Below are 19323 nucleotides of genomic sequence, written 5' to 3' on the forward strand. Positions count from 1 at the left end.
GCGGGGGGGCGTGGTGATGGGGGCAGGGAGCAGGATGCCTGCCCGTCTCCTTCACCAGGGCATCTTGCTGGGCTGGCTCACTTTGGGGCCGGTGGGTTTGTCAGGTTGGAAATTGCTTTCTTTAACTAAAACAGAGAAAGAAGGTTTTTTTGGAGGAAGGAGGTAGAGAAGGTTGAGAGTGGGGGTTCCAGTGTTGTTTGACTCCCTTAAGGGTTGACTCTGGGGTGAGTGTTAGAGCCAGTGCCTCCCCGTTGCACCGATGGGATCATCGAGGCCCAGAGACTGACAGGGCTGGCCGCTGGTCACAAGATAAGGTGGAGTAGCCAGGCCCCATGGCCGCTTTGGGCCGAGAAGGGGGGGGGCTCATCAGAATCTCATGAGGCCCCTCCAGATTTGGATGGGAGGACATTGGGGCCCTCCACACACACACACCCCCAGCCTGCTTGAACGTGGCTCCTCCACTTTGCCCCACCCTCGGGACCCTGGTACCTCCACCCAAGACACGGTGCCCACAGCTCTGCCCCGAGACGTCACGAAGAGGGACTGAAGGTTCAGCAGCTCGAAGAGGTTGTGTGCCTGGAGGGGGGTTGTTAGGAGATGCTGGAGGGCAGGTGCCACCCACACCACGCCTCTGGTTGCCATCCATCCCTGAAGGCTTTGGGCAGAGGTGGAAGAGCGGAACCCACGCCCCCTGTGGCCCAGGGGGAAGGGGTTGCTGGGGGACAGGGGACACCTGGGCCTGCAATGGCCAGTGTGACCACAGGGGGCCGCCAGAGTCCACACAAGGGACCAGTGGGGCGACCCGTCCTCCTGAATCAGGTGTCACAGAAGGGTTGGGACCACCCCCAAGTCCCCAAACAGCTGCTTCTGGTCCCTGGCCCCAGGTTCCAGGCTCTGTGCTTGTGTGGGGGAGGGGGCAGGGTGTCAGCATTCAAAGTGATTAAATGTAATTTTCCCAAGATCACCCAGAGATCGTGGTGGATCTGAAATGGAAACCCACGTGTGCCTTGATGCAAAGGCCTAATTTTACCCACTGCCTCTCTACCCAGAGGCTTCGGTTTTGTGAGCCCTCTCACTTCCCCTCTGCGTCACCCCAGCAGCTCTGGGAGTGGGGTTTGGGGAGGGCAGGTGCTGCTCTGCCGGGTCTGCAGGCTAGGAAGCGGGCCCAGAAGCTGCAGCTGGTTTCCCTCTCCAGCCAGCCCTTCCCCCCTACCCCAGGGCCCTTGTCTGCCCCAAGCCCGAATTCTCCCCTGTACCTGGTGCAGGGAGGTCTCCGGAGACAGCTGCAGGGTCACTGGCTCCATGGGGCACCCCCCAGCCAAGATGTCCTGGAGATACCGCTGGGACAGAGCAAGGGTTATGAGGCCTGGGCCAGCCTCCCCCTTCCCCAGGCTGCCCCCTCAATCCTCCTCTCCCACCAATCAGCTGCCCCTCCGCCTACACCCTGCTGATTCCCCAGTCCCCCCAATACCCCACATGAGTACCACTTGGTGTCCTGAAGCCCAGGAGGGTGGCTCAGCCTGAAGGGCCTGCAGCAGGTGGGCCCTTCGCATGGTGCCCACCAGGATCTGAGACTCTGCCAAGTGGGGAAGGAGAGGGAGAGAGCTGCATTATGCAGAAGGAATTTGCATTTCCTGGGCACCTACTGTGTGCCAATAACCAGCCTAGGTGTTCTCAGGTCTCTCAGGAACCTACAGCAGCCTGTGGGTCAGGAACTATTATCACCCATGTTATAGATGTGGAAACTGAGGCTCAGCAGCACAGAGAGGTTAATTGTCCTGCCCAAGGTCACTCAGCTTATGACACGGAGCTCTGGTAGCCAAAGGAGGCAAAGGCTGCCAGGGGGTCGGGAAGGAGTCTGCTCACCCTGAGCTTCCGCGTGTGGCAGACCTAGAGGCACGAGCAGGTCTGTGCCCCAGGGCTGGGCTTGTCCCTCACCCCCCTCAGGAAGAGTCACATCTGGCTCAGCCCAGTGAAGGCATGAACTTGGGAGCCTACTGCTCTCCGCAGTCCTACTGTGTGCCAGGGCTTCGCAAGTCTCACTCCAGGCTATCAGTGGAGTTTTGAGGCAACAGCCTGGTATTTTTGCTTATCCAGTAAAAGAAAAGCTTACAAATAGGCCTATACGTGCCTCCCCTTTAGGAACCAACTAAAGCGATTTCTCAAGTGAGCAGCCGGGTCCCGCAGCCCAGGCCTGTGGGGCGGGAGCTCCTTGCTCCCTGTGGCCCTAGAGTCCATGGGGAGGGTGGACTTTGTCCTGGAGGCCAGGTCCGTCTTGGAGGTGCAGCCTGTCAGAGGGCCGTCTATCGCAAACGTGCAGGCAGGACGCTGGTTGTGTTCTGCGGGGCAGTGTTCAGGGCGCCCCGATCCAGGTGGGGAAGCGTGGCATTTGGGGTGAGGACCTCTGACAGCTCTGCACTGTATTGACCCCTCTTTTCCGTGAGGAAAATGCACTTCGTAGAGTGGTTGACCCCGGCTCTGCTGCTCATGGCGGCTTTGTGCCTCTTGGGGTGGTTTGGGGGTGGTTAGGACCCGTATGGTTGTGCAGGTTGCTCACAGCACAAGGTACCTGCCCAAAGGACAAGTGGGGACCAAAATCCAGCTGTGCCATGCTTGCCAAGTGCACACCGTGTCTCATGTGCACAAAGGGGACCTCAAGCCTGGCCGGTGTGGCTCAGTGGTTGAGCTTCGTCTCGTGCACCAAGAGGTTGCCGGTTTGATTCCGGTCGGGGCACGTGCCCGGGTTGCGGGTTCGATCCCCAGCAAGGGGCATGCAGGAGGCAGCCGATCGATGCTTCTCTCTCCCTTCTCCCTCTCCCTCCCTCTCTCTCTAAATGTCAATAAAAACACATTAAAAAAAGGGAGGACATTAAGGTTGACAGTGTCCCTTCATGGACATGGCCGTACACCCCCAGCTTATCTTTTCCACTCAGACTATATTGTCCCTGGGAGAACAGCGCTCTACCTGGATGCTTCCCCAAAATTCAGCTTGTGTGTCTTTAAACAGGGGCTGCCATTCATTTTCCTTTAAAAAGATGCTTTTCTCATGGCCTCAGGGATTGTGGGGGGGACTCCCTGGGGAATGTCTGAAGGGGAGACCAAGTGAAAGAGCCCTTCTGGAAGCCCCTGGTGGTGCCCCCACCCCCAAGCACACCCGGCCTGGTTTCTAGAATCCTATGGTCTGTCCATGGAGAGCTCAGCATCCTCTCATCTCTCATGCACGCGCAGAAGCCACCCCGAGGCAGGGTGGTAGCAGTCTCCATCTTCACAGTGAGGAGGAAACAGGCTCAGAGAGGTGACTCGACTTCCCCAAAGGCACACAGTTACAGAGCCTGGGGTCAGAGTCAGGCTGGTCCGAGGCCCTGCCTAGCCCATCCTGGGCCAGACCCCCCCAGGAGGCAGGTGGAGGGAATGCCCCTCCCCACTCGCCCTCCCCTTCCTGCTGAGCCCCTACCTGTGGTTTCCACCAGGGGGTACTCAGCCACATCCGTGGAGGTCATGACCTTGACCACCTCCTCCAGTGGTGCGTCCTTGGCCAGCGTCGTGATGCTCCGGTTCATGAAATGCTCCACGACCACGCCGTGAGAGCTGGAGGCAGAGGGCCTCCATCAGGCCTGCGGTGGGGCAGGGGGCAGGCACCCGGAGGGGCGCAGAGGTCCCCGGAATGAACAACGAGAGCCCTGAGGTAGAGAGGGACCTGGGGACTGGCTCACCGATGGCCTGGCCCTGAGTTCTCGGCCCCCCAGACCCCTAGCTCCCCCCACACCACCTCTGGTCACTTGTATCTAGAAGCCTTCCTTGGAGAATGTCATTTGAACGAAAGTTTGACGGCCAAAAGAAAAAAAATCTTTGAAGTTTGAAAAAAAAAACACCTCATTTTACAGGTAGGGAAACTGAGGCCAGAGCAAGGTGGCAGCTTGCATGCGTTTGGAGCTGGGCCCAAGACCGGGGCCTCTCAGAGCCTCTTAGTCCCGCCTCTCAGGGGACAGAGGCCGCTCCGATCCTCCGGTCCAGTGGGGACCTCAGGGCCTGTTTCCACTCTAGCACCACCCCCCGCAGAGCACTACGGGGCGCGGGCAGGGGCCTCCCAGGTCTGGGGCTGATTTCTGTGTGACCTGGAGCAAGACGTGGCACCTCTCTGAGCCCGTTTCCAGCAAATGGGTGATATCTATCCTATGTGAAGACAGACTGACCGCTAGTAAGAGGGAAGCCCAGGAGGCCCAGGGCTTGCCCAGGGTCATGCAGGGGGCTGGGCAGAGTGGAGACAGAAGGGCAGCTGTGGGCCGGCCCCCCCCACACCCCCCCCCCCCGTGTCCCAGGTCCAGCCCCAGCCCCCCGACACCGGCACCCCGTCAGCCAGCCCGAGGCAGGTGGCACGCACTTGATTTTCCGGCCCCGGATCCACGGCAGGTACGGCAGCTTCTTGACAATGATGGTGCCCTCGTAGAAGGAGGGCTGGCAGCTCTGGGCAATGGCGTTGGCCGCCAGCACCGCCATCAGCACGGGCAGTGCGTGGACGATCTGGCCGGTCAGCTCGAAGGCCAGCAGCGCCGTGGAGATGGTGTGCGTCACGGCCCCGGAGAAGGCCGCAGCCCCTGCGGGGACGGGGCGGGCAGAGCCGGCTGGCAGCTCAGGCCGGGGCCAGCTTCCCGCCTGCCGAGGGCGAGGCTGGCATGGCTACGGCCCTGGGCTGGGTGGGAATTGTCGGGGGCAGAGGGGAGAAAAGTGTCCGGGGAGAGGGGAGAGGGGAGAAAAGGCAGGAGGAGGGAGAGGGGAGGGGAGGGGAGGGGAGGGGAGGGGAGGGGAGGGGAGGGGAGGGGAGGGGAGGGGAGGGGAGAGGGGAGAAAAGGCAGGAGGAAGGAGAGGGGAGGGGAGAGGGGGGAGGGGAGGGGAGGGGAGGGGAGGGGAGGGGGAGGGGAGAGGGGGAGGGGAGGGGAGGGGAGGGGAGGGGAGGGGAGGGGAGGGGAGGGGAGGGGAGGAAAGGCAGGAGGAAGGAGAGGGGAGAGGGAGGGGAGGGGAGGGGAGGGGAGAAAAGGCAGGAGGAAGGAGAGGGGAGAGGGAGGGGAGGGGAGGGGAGGGGAGAAAAGGCAGGAGGAAGGGGAGGGGAGGGGAGGGGAGGGGAGGGGAGGGGAGGGGAGGGGAGGGGAGGGGAGGGGAGGGGAGGAAAGGCAGGAGGAAGGAGAGGGGAGGGGAGGGGAGGGGAGGGGAGGGGAGGGGAGAAAAGGCAGGAGGAAGGAGAGGGGAGAGGGAGGGGAGGGGAGGGGAGGGGAGGGGAGGGGAGGGGAGGGGAGGGGAGGGGAGGGGAGAAAAGGCAGGAGGAAGGAGAGGGGAGGGGAGGGGAGGGGAGGGGAGGGGAGGGGAGAGGGGAGAAAAGGCAGGAGGAAGGAGAAGGGAGGGGAGAGGGGGGAGGGGAGGGGAGGGGAGGGGAGGGGGAGGGGAGAGGGGGAGGGGAGGGGAGGGGAGGGGAGGGGGAGGGGAGGGGAGGGGAGGAAAGGCAGGAGGAAGGAGAGGGGAGGGGAGGGGAGGGGAGGGGAGGGGAGGGGAGGGGAGGGGAGAAAAGGCAGGAGGAAGGAGAGGGGAGAGGGAGGGGAGGGGAGGGGAGGGGAGAAAAGGCAGGAGGAAGGGGGAGGGGAGGGGAGGGGAGGGGAGGGGAGGGGAGGGGAGGGGAGGAAAGGCAGGAGGAAGGAGAGGGGAGGGGAGGGGAGGGGAGGGGAGGGGAGGGGAGGGGAGGGGAGGGGAGGGGAGGGGAGGGGAGGGGAGAAAAGGCAGGAGGAAGGAGAGGGGAGAGGGAGGGGAGGGGAGGGGAGGGGAGGGGAGGGGAGGGGAGGGGAGGGGAGGGGAGAAAAGGCAGGAGGAAGGAGAGGGGAGGGGAGGGGGAGGGGAGGGGAGGGGAGGGGAGGGGAGGGGAGGGGAGGGGAGGGGAGGGGAGGGGAGAAAAGGCAGGAGGAAGGAGAGGGGAGGGGAGGGGGCCTGGCCGCTGTTGGAGCGCCTGACGCCTGGGCTTGGTGGGGGGGCAGTGAGGGAGGGGATGGGGCCAGGGACTAGACAGGAGCTGGAGGGGGCAATGGGGGCACGGGAGGGTGGGAGCTCATTGCGGGGCTCGGCGGCCACCCCATGCCCTGCGGAACCACTGGCTGGCTCTCCAGGCCCAGCCCACCCAGTGGGGACCTGGCCCACTTACCTGCCAGGGCATAGCCCCCAGGCATGATGGGGTTGGTGACCCCTCCGGCCACGATGCCCTCAGGGAAGGCCAAAGAGAGGGCCTCCCCGATGAGACGCCCCACAGCAGCTCCTAGCCACAGACTCGGGGTGAGCCCGGCTGACCCGACCCCACAGCCCTCCCTCAGCACCATCCTGGGGAGGGAGGGGACAGACCAGGTGCCCTGGCCCTGCCCCAATCACCCCGAACCTCTAAGACTCACCGAAGATGAATATGGGCATAAAGTAGCCAGCGGGCATGGGGATCGTGGTGGCCAGGATCAGCATCCAGAACTGCGGGGGGTGAGCCCAGAGGGGCAGAGGCTGGAGGCAACTGGGCAAGAGAGGGCAAGGGAAGGACAGCACAGGGGAAGGGGACGGGGCATGTCCCAGGGAGAAAGGATGCCCAGGGGCATGCGCATCGCCAGGGTCTGGTGTCAGAGAAGGAACCTCACCCTGACCAAGTGCCTACTGTGTGCCCGGGGCTCCCCTTCCTTCCCTCTCAACCTCATCTTGAGGTAGCTCAGTAACTAGCTATCCCATTTTAAAGATAAGAAAACTGAGGCTCAGAGTGCTGGAGCGACTAGGCGGGGACCCCACAGGGGGCGGGGGCAGGCCAGGGAGTCTGGGTGGGAGGCCCCAATGCCATGCTACAGGCCGTGGGGGGCACCCCCACCCCACCCCTGACTGGGCTCGGCTCTAGGCACACCCCCAGGGGGCCCGGGGCGCCCACCTTCATAACCAGGAAGAAGGCAAGGGTCCCAAAGATGGTGAACCGCGGGTGGTACCACTCGAACCACAGGTTCTGGGGGTCGGGCTCGGCGGGCCAGGGTGGGGACGCGTTCCGGGTCATCAGCGCCCACGAGTTGTTGTCAAACAGTGTGTCCAGGTGCTGCCTCATGGACAGCTGGCGCGGGGCAGGCCGGAGTCCGCATGAGGCCCCCCGCCCCAGGCCACAGTCCCCCCACCCCTCACTGCCTGGCCTGGCCTCCCAGCCCCTCGCCACTCCCCATCAGGGTGGGGGGCTGGGGAACTGCTCGGAGCCTCCTCTCCTAGGTGTCCTGGAGGTGACGGGAGATTGGGGTTCCCCACGCCCGCCGCCCCAGCTCAGGGCCCCTTACCCGAGAAGCCATGAAGCGGCCCACGCCCGGGGGGTAGGTGATGGAGGCCAGAACCAAGGCGGCCAGGGCGGAGTAGAGAGGCTTGCTGTGGAGGGTGGGGTGGAAGGCTCCAGGGTCACTCCCCCCTTTGTCCCCACCTCACGGCCCCAGCCCCCCAGGGAGCAGGAGGAGGAGGGACTGAAGCAGGGACATGGGCCGGCCCTCTCCGGGGCAGGAGGGTGTGGGATTCGCCCACCCGTGTAGCAGGGCAGAGCTGATGGGGCAGCTGGGCCGGGACAGAGCCCAGCCAGGCCGGGCGGGCCCGTGCACCGCAGGTCAAGGGCTGACCCTGAGGTGCCAGTGCCAGGGGGCGGACGAGGTTTGGGAGGAAAGGGAGCTCAGTAAGGGGCATGGGGTCGGCGGGGGAGTTGGGGGAGGACTCAGGAGGGGTGGGGGTCACACGGAAGAGCTGCAGCTCAGTCGGCAGGGAACAGGGACTGTGGGGGCCTGGACAGGGGTGTCAGAGGGAACAGGGGCTCCATAAGTGGGGTGTGGGCCAGGGAGGTCTGGGGGACTCAGTGGGAAGATGGCATGCAGTGGGGGGTGGGCTCCCTGTATAAAGGAGTTGAGGGCTCGGGAGGCTGAGTCCCTGGGGGCCTCCCCGGGAGGTCCCAGCCCAACCCAGAGCCCACCTGGTGGCCAGGAGTTTGGAGGTGAGTGGGTTCGTCCTCACGAAGATGAGAAAGGTCCGCTGACAGAAGAGGTAGGCGCTGCTCAGGACGCCGCAGATGGCCCTGCGGAGGGGAGGGGAGTCCCGAGCCGCCCGGACCAGGGGTGGCAGTTCAGGCCAGGGGAGCCCCAGGTCGGGCTCGAGGGGCCGAGGCACCCACTCACCCCAGCGCCACAAAGAAAAAGATCTCCGGCAGGTCGAAGGGGACGTCCACGCGGAAGCTGGTCTTGAAGAGGGAGGTGATGGTCTCTGGGCAGGGAGGGGAGTGGGGGTCACACTCCCACCGGCTCTAGCCCTGGCCCTGGCCCTGGCCCTGGCCCTGCTCCCTGCCCGGCTTTGTCGCTTCTACCCTCCGGGATCTGTCCTCCTAGGAGATGGGGATGGGAGAGGAAGGAGAGGAGGGGGGCAGGGGAGAGGGAGGGGAGGTGTCGGGGATCCGGGTGGGGGGGACTCACCCTGCTCGCTGTTGAAGACGGCCAGCAGGCGGAACATGAAGGCCCCGCAGGTGGCCGCAAAGAAGCCCCGCCAGTAATCCCAGACCGAGAAGTGGGAGGACATGACCTCGATGCTGAACAGGACGCCTGGGGGCGACGCTGTGTTTGGGCAGAGCCCCCAGCGTGCCCATCCCGGTGCCCCGGCCCCTCCTGTCCCCTCCCGCTCCCCTGGGGCTGCAGACAGGGCCGCCCTTCTCCTTGGTCCTGAGCTGAGGGCCAAGTAGGGAGGGGACTCCGCTGTCCAGGGAACCTGCCCCTGTGCACCCTCAGCCACCCAGTCCTCACAGCAGCCCTGTGGGGTGGGGACCGCTGTGACCCCATTGCACAGATGAGATGAGGCTGAGAGGCGAACCCCCTGGTCCAGGGCCACAAAGAGCCGGATCTCACCCCCGAGTCTGTCTGAGCGAACCCCGAAGTGCCTGGGCACCCACTCACTCACCCCACCCTGAGGACCTCCTCCCTCCTCCAGGCCCTCAGCTGGCAGAGGGGCGAGCTGGCCAGCCTGGCCCCTGCAGGGGATGGGAAGGGGGTGCAAGGAGAGGGGTGCAAGGGGGTTCTCACCGCTGAAGGGAGCCGCGAACACCGTGGCCACACCCACCGCCGCTGCCGCCACCAGCATCTCGTTTTGTTTGCTCTTGTTCTGGGGGATCCGGGTCCTGGGCTCAGAGTCAGCCCCCCCCCTCTCACTCCTCCCCGGGGGGCCCTCCCTGAGCCCCTTACCTCGGACTCCCCGATGGTCTTGGTGCGCACGCGGCCCAGGTAGGCGGCGATCATCACCGACAGGTGCACGAAGGGGCCCTGCCAGGGGAGGTGCCACGGAGCTCACCGCTGGACCTGGGGGAGCGCTGGGCCCTCGCTCCTCCCTCTCAGGGCCCAGGCTTGGAGGGCAGAGGGGGCCTCCCCCAGACACAGCATGGTCACCCCCCACACCCGCCTCTTCCATCTCCCCAGCCCCTTCCTCACACTCTGGGGACCTGTCCTGCCTCCCCTCCAAGACCCAGCCCCAGAAGGCGGGCATTGGCCTGAGCCCCATCTGACCAAGCTTGGGTGGGGCGACAGGGGAAAGGCAGAAGTGGGGGACAGCAGGGCAGGGGGGTGAGGTGCTCTTCCGCCGGCACCTACCACTTTGCCCAGGAAGATGGTGCTGCCGGTGGCCAGGGTGCAGGTGAGGCCCGCCACCTTGGCCCCGAAGTTCTTGATGTCCAGGTAGTCCTCCAAGACCACCCCGGACAGGATGGTCTTCAGCTCCGGGAGGCCAGACCCTTGGCAGGGGGAGGGACACGCTCTGGATGAAACTCCTAACACCTTACCCTGCAAAGAGTGTTCCACACCACCCTCCGTCGGGTCCTTTTAAACCCTAGGAATTAAGACCCATCCACCCATTTTTCAGGCGATCAAGCCAAGGGTCAGAAAGGGGACGTGAGTTGTCCCATGTCCTTCCAGCTGGGCCTGGCAGACTGGGGGGAGCCCAGGATAGAATCTCAGGCCATCCTAGACGCACCCCTGGGGTTTCCATCTGCTGACCTGGAGCTGGGGGCAGAGCTGAGAGGCCTGGGGAGAGCGGTAACCTCCATCAGCCCCTCCCTGGGAACACTCTTGGCACTGGCCCTGCAGGGGAACCTGCCACCAGTTCTCCCTGTCACGGCCCAGTAGAGCTCTCTGAAAGGGGCCGGGCCATCATCAACCCAGGAGTCAAGCTCTGGCCTTCTTGCTGTGTGACTTTGGGGAAGTGACACAACTCCTCTGAGCCTGGCTTCTGTGACTGAAATAGGGATACTGCTTCCTGCCTCCACCCGTGAGTCGTTCGAGGGATAGGAAAAGGTCTGGGCCGGTGGGGACTGCAATGCAAGGCACCCAGGCAAAGGGCCTGGTGACTGGGCTCACCTCCTGAGAAGGGCGTGATGCTCTGTGAGAAGCCCGAGGAAAAGGAGACCAAGGCCATGGGGTACACGGACCAGGAGAGATACCGGAGCAGGTGGCTGTCGCCAATCTCCCGGTACAGCCACTTGTGTGCTGGGGACAACCAGGAATCAGGGACCACCCACAGACTCCACAGCCCTTGGGTGCCCACTTACTGACCAGGAAACACAGGCTTTGCGAGGGGAGGCCCGGGCCCCCCAGGGAGGGGCAGATCCCCAAGAGAGGCAGGAGCAGGACCCTGGATCCCTACCCAGTGCTGCCACTCCCTAGCTGAGGAACCTTGGGCCAGCGGCTCAAGCTCTCAGGGCCTCTGTTTCCCTGTCTGTCAAATGGGCTAGTGCCGGTACCTCCCTCACAGGCTCACGGTGAGAAATAAGACCGCGTGCGAAACGCCTCGGACAGTGTCCGGCGCACAGCTGGTCCTCATGATGCCACCTGAGCAAGTCTCCCAGAGAAGGCAGGTCACACCCTTCCTGCACCCCCTCTTCCAGGGAGACCTCGGAGTGGAGAGAGCCTGCTGAGGCCTAGTGGTCCAGGCAAGTGCCCTTCCCCGGAGCCACGGGAGTTGAGAGCAAGGAGGGCTGGTGGGGAGGTGGGGCGGGAGTCCAGCGGCAGGAGGAGAGGAACATAGAGCTCAGAGGAAAGGGGCTCTTGGGGACACTCAGGTCTCTCTCTCGTTCATTGTGCAGATGAGGGGACTGAGGCCCAGAGAGGGGCAGGAGCCTACGGAGGGTCACACAGCAAGTCAAGAGCATTGCCAGGACCAGACCCAGGCCTCCTCCCGCCCGGACCCCTCCCCCACCCCGCTGCACCTGGTGGTGCCTCTGGCATCCCGAGAGCGCGCCCACAAGCCCTGGGTGGGGAGGGCTTACCTCGGGCCACGCGCCCCACGGTGAAGCTCATGGTATAGCTGATTAGGGCCATGAGCACCCCAAGGGTGGCCAGGAAGTACCAGTCCTCACCCACGCGGAACAGCTTCTGCTTCAGCCACTCCAGGCCACCTGGCCAGGGGTGTGGGGTCACAGCCCAGGGCCGGGTGGGGCACAGACAGCCCCTCCCCTGGAGGCTGGCGCCTGCTCGGGGCAGGAGGGCCAGCCCAGGGGGCTTTGACAGGTCTGCCCTCCCCCACCCCTGCTCCAGACTGGGGTACCTCTGGAAGAATGACCAAGGGGCAGGGGTGTGGAGGGCGTGCTGGGAGCCACAGCCCTCTCCTTATCCCCACAGGGCCCGTGGCTTAACGTGAGCCTCCAGCAAACTCCCATGCGGTCCCAGGACCCGTGGGGCTGGTGTCGGGCCAGAGAGCACCCACTGGGCCCCTAGCGAGGCCCCTACACAGAGATCAGGCCTCGGGGGCGGGCACCCGGCATGTCTGACCCATAAACAGATGGACAGACAGACAGATCCCTTCCCTCCGGGTCACCAGGAGGCTGGGCAGTGATGTCCGAGGGCAGATAAAAGGGGGAGGGCAGCTTGTGGTGGGGGGTGATGCCCCGCGGGGTCTTCCATGGGCAGGGGAAGGGGACGGGCCCTCACCTCGGATGCGCCTGCGGATGCGGGGACACGGGCCCCATAGCTCCTGAAGAGTCACGGGGTTCCCCGAGGAGCCCTCTCGCAGCCCAACCAGCTCCTCCATCTGGTCCCTGGTGCAGCTACAGGAGGGCGACTGTGGTGAGCAGCTCCGAGGCCCTCACACCACCCCTTGGTCCGTCCAATGCTGCTGCTCCCAGATCCTGTGCACGTGTGTGCGTGTGTGCAGGGTGTGGGTGTGCGGGCTCGTGTAAAGTTATCGGGAGGGACATAAGCCTGGTGTGCCTGGGGCGTCACTGAGCGTGCGTGTGATGCGTGGGGTGGGCTGGGGTTCCTATCTGTGCCCTTCGTGTCCAGCAGCAAATTGGTCAAAACAGGTCCCCAAGCCTCAGAGCTCCCTCCCCCTCCTGAGGCCTCCGCTCCCACCGTCCCGGACACTTGTCTGCCGCCAGTGCTCAGAGCAGCCTCCTCGCCCAGCAAGTCACTCTCTCTCACTGCTGGTCCCCAAGGATGGCTCCGACTCCTCCTGCCGGTCCCCGAGCCCCCTTCCCCTCAGCTCAGGCCCCAGAGGCAGGAAAACCCCAGGTCCCTAAGGAGAGCCTGTGGCGGTGGAAATGAGGGGCTGGCTCCCTGCCCCCCACCCTCCTGCTCCCACCCTGCTTGACCTGGCCCTGGCAAGGTCCACCCAGGTCCACCCCGGCCCTGCAGGCAGGCCCCTCACCTGTGTCCGGCGCCCTGCAGTGGCCCAGCCTGTCCTCTAACAGAGGCTCCTGTGCCTGCAGCGGGTGTACCTGCACAGGTATGTGCTCCACCAATCAGCATCCTGCCCCTCCTCCCCCCGCCCGCCCCGCCGGGGTTCACTGTGGCCATTAAGAGTGTCCTTGACAAACCGACCGGAGCCGCCCGGGCCCACTGAGCCATGCAGCCCAGAGCAGCCACCAGAGCCACAAAGCCCACGCCGCAGGCTGGGCCCCGGGGCGTTGGCGGCGGAAATCATACATCATACACCCGTAGATGGTGAGGGGTCAGGTCCGCTGCAGGGGCCGAGGGTCAGGGCCCTGGGCTCTCGGTGCTGGGTGTGGATGGGTTTGAAAAAGCAGAGAAGGGAGAGGGGAGGAAGGCCTGGGGCAAAGGCAAGGGAACTGCAGGTACTGCCCCCTTGCTGTGTGCCAACACCCCCCAGTCAGTGAGTGCTCACAGACCCCAAAGGCAGCATGATTCCAACGCAAAGAAATGAAGTCTCAAAGAGGGGGGGCTGCTTGTCCAAGGTCACAGAGGCCAAGGGGCAGAGCTGGGACGCCCACCAGGTTTGCCTGGCGCCAAGCCTGCACAGCGCTGACAGCCCACCCCGCTCAGAGGCGGGGCGCAGGCCGACGGGGAGGCCAGAGGCAGCGAATCCGAGGCCCAGGGCCTGGGGAGGAACTTAGACTTGATCCTGTGTCCAGCCTCTCCAGCCTCAGAAAACTGCCTCTCAAACCACAAGGCTTCTAGGTAAATGCCCAGACTCTGTTGCACCCCAGAGGGTAGGAGCCAGGGCACGGGGGGGCAGGGGAGGGCATGTCGAGGAAATAAGCGTGTTGCACCCTGGCTACGTGCCGGGCCCTTTAAGTCTGTGACTCAGTTCACCCATCCTCCCAGCACCCTGTGAGTTCGGGACAGCATCACCATTTAGTAGATGATAAATGGAGGATCAGAGAGGTGCGGTCACTCACCTGAAGTCACACAGCAGAGGCTGAACCCAGACCCAGACTGTGTGGCTTTTTACCTGCCCGGGTCTCCTTGAGCTCCTTTGGCTGAATCAGCCAGGGCAAGTTTCAGGCACAAAGCAGAGGATTTTTGTCTGATGCCACTTTTGAAAGATTTGGGCAAGAGATCTGGGAAAACTGCCCTCCCTACCTCCCACAAACAAAGTTCCCCGCCGCCTCTGAAAATCATGATGGCCCTTCAATGACGTTAACATCCTGGGACCCTGGCCACCCTCTGCCTGCAGATGCCAGGCCAAGTCAGTCCCAAATAGCAGCATGTGTGTGTTGTGTGTGGGAGGTGAGGCGCGGGCTTGCTGCTCTGCATGGACTGGGGCCCCCCATCGCCTTGGCCACCGCAACCTATCAAAGGGCCGCCCTGTTAACATCCCAAACCCACCTCTGGCCTCCAGTAGCTGCTGGCTACAATCACACGGCCAGCACCAGCCAGCCCGCACCAGTCAGCCCGCACCAGTCAGCCAGCAGGCACGGCGTGTCCACATCCTCAGTGCCCCCTCACCCTCCCCCCCCATGAGCACCAGGAGACTGGGAGAAAGGTAGCAAGGGGGTGGCAACTCCCTCCCCAAGCCGTTTCCCCCACATGCCAGCCCCTCAACATCTCCCCATCTTCATCGAGCCCCAGTAACAGTGGAGGGGGGAACGGGCTTGAAGCCAGAGCAGCTCTGCCACCCCCAACTGGTCTTCCACCACTGGGAGCCTCGGTTTCCCCTTCCATCTAGTAAGGGGAGCCTGGGAGCCATGGTGGCAGAGGCCTAGCTCTGCCTCATTCACACTAGTCCCCCAGAACCTGGGACAGCGCCTGGCACATAGTAGGTGCTCAGTAAATTACTGCTTAGTGATGGGTGGTTTCCAAACTCTTGCCTGTGGGCTTCTTGCGTGGGGAACTGATGAGAACAATTCCTGGTCCTTTCCCAGGAACCCGAATTAGAATCTTGGGGTGCAGGGTAAGACTCTGTGTTTGCTAAAATCCCCTCAGGTGGTTGGGATTCAGGGCATCTGGTGATCTCTAAAGCTCCTTCTATCCCCATGATCTGAAAGGAGAGGCAGGACCAGAGATATGGCAGTGGCCTCGATGACCTTCAGGGTCCCTCCTGGCCACTGGAGCCAGTGATGCAGTAAATGTGTGGGTGACACGTAGGGGTGGGGGAAGGGGAGGGGGAATGGGGGGCAGGGGCGGGGAATGAGATCCGACGTCCAGGAGCAGTGACTCAGGCCCTCGGCCCATGACAGTGTGTCTGCATTTAGCCACTGGCTCCTGTTTCCCTGGCCGGCAGCAGGCTTCTGGGCCCCCCCACCCCTCCCCCACCCTCTGTCCATCTTGCCTCAGTGCTGGTAACCTCCTGGCAGCCCCCTGGGCCAGGATGAGTGACATGGGCCAGGCAGGAACCTCCACTGGAATGACAGACCCCTCTTCCTCCAGCCACTGCCCTAGGCCCCCTTCAGGGACCCCCAGCACCAGTTACTAGCCCCATAGATGGAGCCCCCAAGAATGAAGCTCTGTGGGAGCCAGAGAAAGGAGAAACACTCCCCACCTTCAGAGCTCCCAGCCTAACGGGACACAGGTGATCCCCTGTCTGATCGATGAGAGGACAGCGAGGAAATCATAGACACAGGAGGACCAGGTTACACTGCCAGGTACCAGGTGGGCAAGGACAGGCAGTCCTGTGGGCATCGGGCCAGGCGCCCCTTGCACGGACTGCAGCAATCAGAGAGGCCTCCCTGGGGGAGGAAGGCAGGATTGGAGAGGAGAACAGAGGCCCACACCACAGCCTGGGCAGCAGCGAAGGGCCCCCTCTCCTCCCAGAGTGGCCTGTCCCCGGCATCACCTGAGTCAGCCCTGGCTCTGCCGAGCTGGGGGTGAGCAGACAGGGGCTTCTCGGGGGCATCTCCACACAGGTCACCCGGCCCCCTGGAGGGCTTTGGGTTGGTGAGATACATCTGGGTGCGAGCCCCCCTCCCTGGGAGGCTCTGCGTCCCTGCCTGTAAAATGGGAATGGCGCCTCCTTCAGGGCTGTGCGGGGATTGAATGGACAGTGCCGGGAAGCTCACAGCCAGGAGCCCCGCAGGCGCCCACACACCAGAGCGGGGACAGTTGTCTTCCGAATTCTCTGCCTCTCGCCTGCCTCCTGCCCGCTGCAGTCCCGGGCGGGCGTCTCCTCCAACCCGGAGACCAAACACACAGTTCCCAGAAATGTAACCTCCTGGGTCTTTACGGGCAATTACCAAATTACCTGAGCTGAGGCCCAGCCCCCAGCCCTGCCTCAGGCTGCTTCCTCCTCTTGGGGCCCCCGAAATGTTCCACAGTGTGTGTGGGGGGGAGGCAAGCATGGAATCTGGGTCCCAGTGGGAGCTGGCAGGGGGACAGCTGCACATTCTACCCCCCCTCCGCTGTCTCAGTCCTTCCTAAGAGATGCCTATGAGCATTATCTGCCCCCCGGGAAGGAGCCCTTCCCCTCACATAGGAGCCCAGCAGGTGGGGGGTCCTCCACCCACCCCTGACCTCCTGACCTGGCATCTCATACTGTCCCCAGAGCCGTGGCTTGGGCCCCTCTGCCCTGATCCCCACCACCCAGCTCCCCTCTGACCAAGGGCTGGGACTTTGGGGGAGAGGGGACAGGAAATAGAAAAGGTTGGTTTGGCCACAAGGAGTTTGCCATCTGATGGGGGAGGCACAGTCCTAGAGCCCCAGGCTGATGGGGAAGACAGGGACACAGGCCACCTCCCCCCCACACCCCCCCCAGGTCCTGGGCAGGGGTCTGAGTGGCAAGGGGGCAGCTCTGGCTGGCGCTCCGCAGCCGAGGCCGGGCTGGAGTTATCGGCTGGAATGCCAGGCGATGAGCTCAGCCCCACGGGCCTGCGTGCCTCGGACTGTCAGCAGGGCCGGCTCACTGGAGAGGATTTCCAGCCCCTCTGGGCCACGGCGAGGCCTAAATTTAGCCAGTAGACAAGGGGCTGGCCCTGAGCCCGGGCGCCCGGGCCTTATAAAGCGCCGGCAGCCGGGGGCCCGGCACGCTCCCCCGAGCCCACAGCCCGCACCCTCTGCTGTGCGCCCTGCCCGCCTGGCCAGGGCCGGCCGCCCCGTGGATGAGCCACAGGACCTCCTCCAGCTTCAGAGCGGAGAGAAGCTTCCACTCCTCCTCCTCCTCCTCCTCCTCCTCGGCCGCCCGAGCCCTCCCAGCCCAGGACCCACCCATGGAGAAGGCCCTGAGCATGTTTTCTGAGGATTTTGGCAGCTTCATGCGGCCCCACTCGGAGCCCCTAACCTTCCCAGGCAAGTGCTTGGGGCTGAGGGAGGGGAAACGGCTGGGGAGGGGACACCTGCTTGGGCACCCCCGACTGCGGCTGTGGCTCCGGCTGCCGAGCTGGCGCTGCTGGGAGCAGGTGCCTCGGGGCTGCAGCAACATGTGGCCACCAGGGCAGATGTGGCCACAGAGACAGATGTGGCCATGGGAGCAGGCAGGCCTCCGAGGAAGAGTCGCGACCAGGAGTCAGCTGTGGTGTCAGTGGCCACACAGGGCCTGGGGCCAGGGCCTGGCTGGGTCTTTGGTGGGCTGCAGGAGGCTGAGGGTGGGACACATCCCCCCACTCCAGGCTTGGGGTGGGTTGCTACAGAAAGGGTCTCACACACACACACACACACGCCTGGCACCCCTCCCCGTGCCTGGTGAGGCCCCATCCCCGCTGTGGAAAAGGCAGGCTGCAAGGGGTGAGGAGGGATGGACAGGGTGGTTGGGAGCAGTAACTGGAAGGGAAGTCAGGCCTGGGGGGCCACCCCACTCCCCAGAAGAAGGACCCAGAAACTTGAGTTCTGGGTGCAAGCCTGCTCTGCGCTCAGCTCACGGCCACCCTTCCCACAGCCCGCACCGGGGGGCCGGGCAACATCAAGACCCTCAGAGATGCCTATGAATTCGCAGTGGACGTGAGTGACTTCTCCCCGGAGGACATCATCGTCACCACGTCCAACAACCACATCGAGGTGAAAGCTGAGAAGGTGAGCCAGCCCACCCCACCGCACCCCAGGTTCTGCACCTGTACCCTTTGCCCAGTGTCCCCATACCTGTGTCTCATCCTGGGACCCCAGACCCTATCCAATGTCCCCCAGGCCCCCAAGGCAAAGGGGAGACCCTGCTCTTGTAGCTCGTAGGCCTCGGGATCCCCATTAGGGCCTCTCTCTGCCCCAAGATCCTTTTTGCAGGAGCCAGGGCAGCTAAGAGAGCCACAGGGGAACAAACGGGAGGGGTAGAGGGATACCGGCAGGTGAGGTGAGAGGGGGGATGAGAGGAGGGAGATAGTGGGTGCGTGAGGACAGCTCTCCTGGCAGGCGTGCGGGTAGGTGGGGGCCCACCTGGGCAGGTGTGGGAAGGAGCTCCTCCCACGATACCCCTCAAGCCTCTTCCTTCTGAAATCCAGGGGCCCAGCCCCCATCCTGGGACCCCTGGATTAGAGCCCCTGCTGCTCAGGATCACACACCCCAAACCCCACACTCCCTCTGCCCACAGCTCTCAGGGTCACTGGGTCACTAGGGTCTCTGAGTAGCAGCTCCCAGGAGCCTCCACCTGGAGGAGGGTGTGGCCCAGCCTGAACCGGGATGCTGCCCCCAGTGGGCCAGGGCCCCAGGTGCCTGTCAGAGGAGAGGGGTGCCTGAGGCTTCTGCCAGACCCAGCTCCCTCCCTGAGCACAGGATGCTAGATGCCTGGGCACCCTGTCAGGGAAGCCAAGGACTGTGGGCACTGGGACCAGTGGGCAGCATGTGCCAGCCCTGCCACTCCCGCCAGTGACTCAGCCACCCCAGGCTCCTCTGGACACTATGTGCTGACCAAGCCGTGGGGGAAGGGCCACCGGCCCAGTCTGACTGTGGACACCCACTGTGTCTGGGTGTCCAAGAGGGCTGGGCTCTGCCCTATGCCGCTTTCTCCCCGTTGCTCAGGAGCCCCGGGTTCTGCCACCAGGCCTCCTCTGTTTCCGAGCCCTCACCCCAAGCCTCTCACCTACCCGTGGGGACCGTTGGAACTTATGGCCCTTGGCCTGTGCCACCATCGCCCTGGCCAGCCCCTCCTCCACACCTGAGAGCAGAGCCCCCTGGCTGGGGGGGGGGCCGGCTGGGCTCAGACTGGGGAGGGGCTGTGGCTCGACAGGAGCCGGGCAGGGGTGGAGGGCAGGCTGCCCTGACCCAGCCCTCTTCCCCAGCTGGCGGCGGATGGCACGGTCATGAACACCTTTGCACACAAGTGCCAGCTGCCCGAGGACGTGGACCCCACATCCGTGACCTCGGCCCTGAGGGAGGACGGCAGCCTCACCATCCGGGCGCGGCGACACCCCCACACAGAGCACGTCCAGCAGACCTTCCGGACAGAGATAAAAATCTGAGGCCTCCCGCCCCCCGCCCTCCCCCGACCCCACCTTCTCCCCACTGGCCTGCCAGAGTTTCCCTGACTCCCCATGACAGCTGCCAGGACATCTCAGCCCAGGCCCTAGCCCTGACGCCCCCGGGACCCCAGGTGGGTCAACCCCACCCCAAACGGAGGCCTCTGCTCTGCCAGGACAGGGACCCCTTGCCCACCTGCAGCCCCAGATTCCAGGTGTGGCCTCTC

The 19323-nt window shown here is 64.2% G+C and overlaps 2 protein-coding genes across 12 annotated transcripts; one reads left to right on the top strand and one right to left on the bottom strand.

Moving 5' to 3' along the window:
- Positions 1-77: 77 nt before the first annotated feature.
- On the bottom strand, positions 78-12075 carry CLCNKB (chloride voltage-gated channel Kb). Of its 5 annotated transcripts, none has more exons than XM_087820765.1 (19): positions 11976-12075; positions 11315-11443; positions 10407-10535; positions 9645-9784; positions 9243-9320; positions 9084-9162; positions 8484-8609; positions 8193-8277; positions 7991-8092; positions 7320-7404; positions 6932-7105; positions 6423-6492; positions 6182-6292; positions 4382-4595; positions 3455-3588; positions 1488-1576; positions 1257-1340; positions 490-576; positions 78-125 (listed from the first exon to the last, which is right to left on the bottom strand). In XM_087820765.1, exons 1-19 carry the CDS (start codon positions 12073-12075, stop codon positions 78-80), a joined length of 2064 nt encoding a protein of 687 aa, XP_087676891.1. The 5 variants fall into 5 exon arrangements, with proteins under 5 accessions (XP_087676891.1, XP_016074581.2, XP_087676889.1 ...); XM_016219095.2 differs by having other exon boundaries at positions 1485-1576; XM_087820763.1 differs by having other exon boundaries at positions 1485-1576; positions 9084-9183.
- Positions 12076-16816: 4741 nt separating this feature from the next.
- HSPB7 (heat shock protein family B (small) member 7) lies at positions 16817-19099 on the top strand. Of its 7 annotated transcripts, none has more exons than XM_087820766.1 (3): positions 16817-17007; positions 17552-17723; positions 18920-19099. In XM_087820766.1, exons 1-3 carry the CDS (start codon positions 16817-16819, stop codon positions 19097-19099), a joined length of 543 nt encoding a protein of 180 aa, XP_087676892.1. The 7 variants fall into 7 exon arrangements, with proteins under 7 accessions (XP_087676892.1, XP_087676893.1, XP_087676894.1 ...); XM_087820767.1 differs by having other exon boundaries at positions 16817-17003; positions 17578-17723; XM_087820768.1 differs by having other exon boundaries at positions 16817-17003; positions 17578-17708.
- The last annotated feature ends 224 nt before the right edge of the window (positions 19100-19323 follow it).

This window comes from Miniopterus natalensis, chromosome 9 (assembly GCF_054644295.1).
Source record: "Miniopterus natalensis isolate mMinNat1 chromosome 9, mMinNat1.hap1, whole genome shotgun sequence".
Lineage (NCBI taxonomy): Eukaryota > Metazoa > Chordata > Mammalia > Chiroptera > Miniopteridae > Miniopterus > Miniopterus natalensis.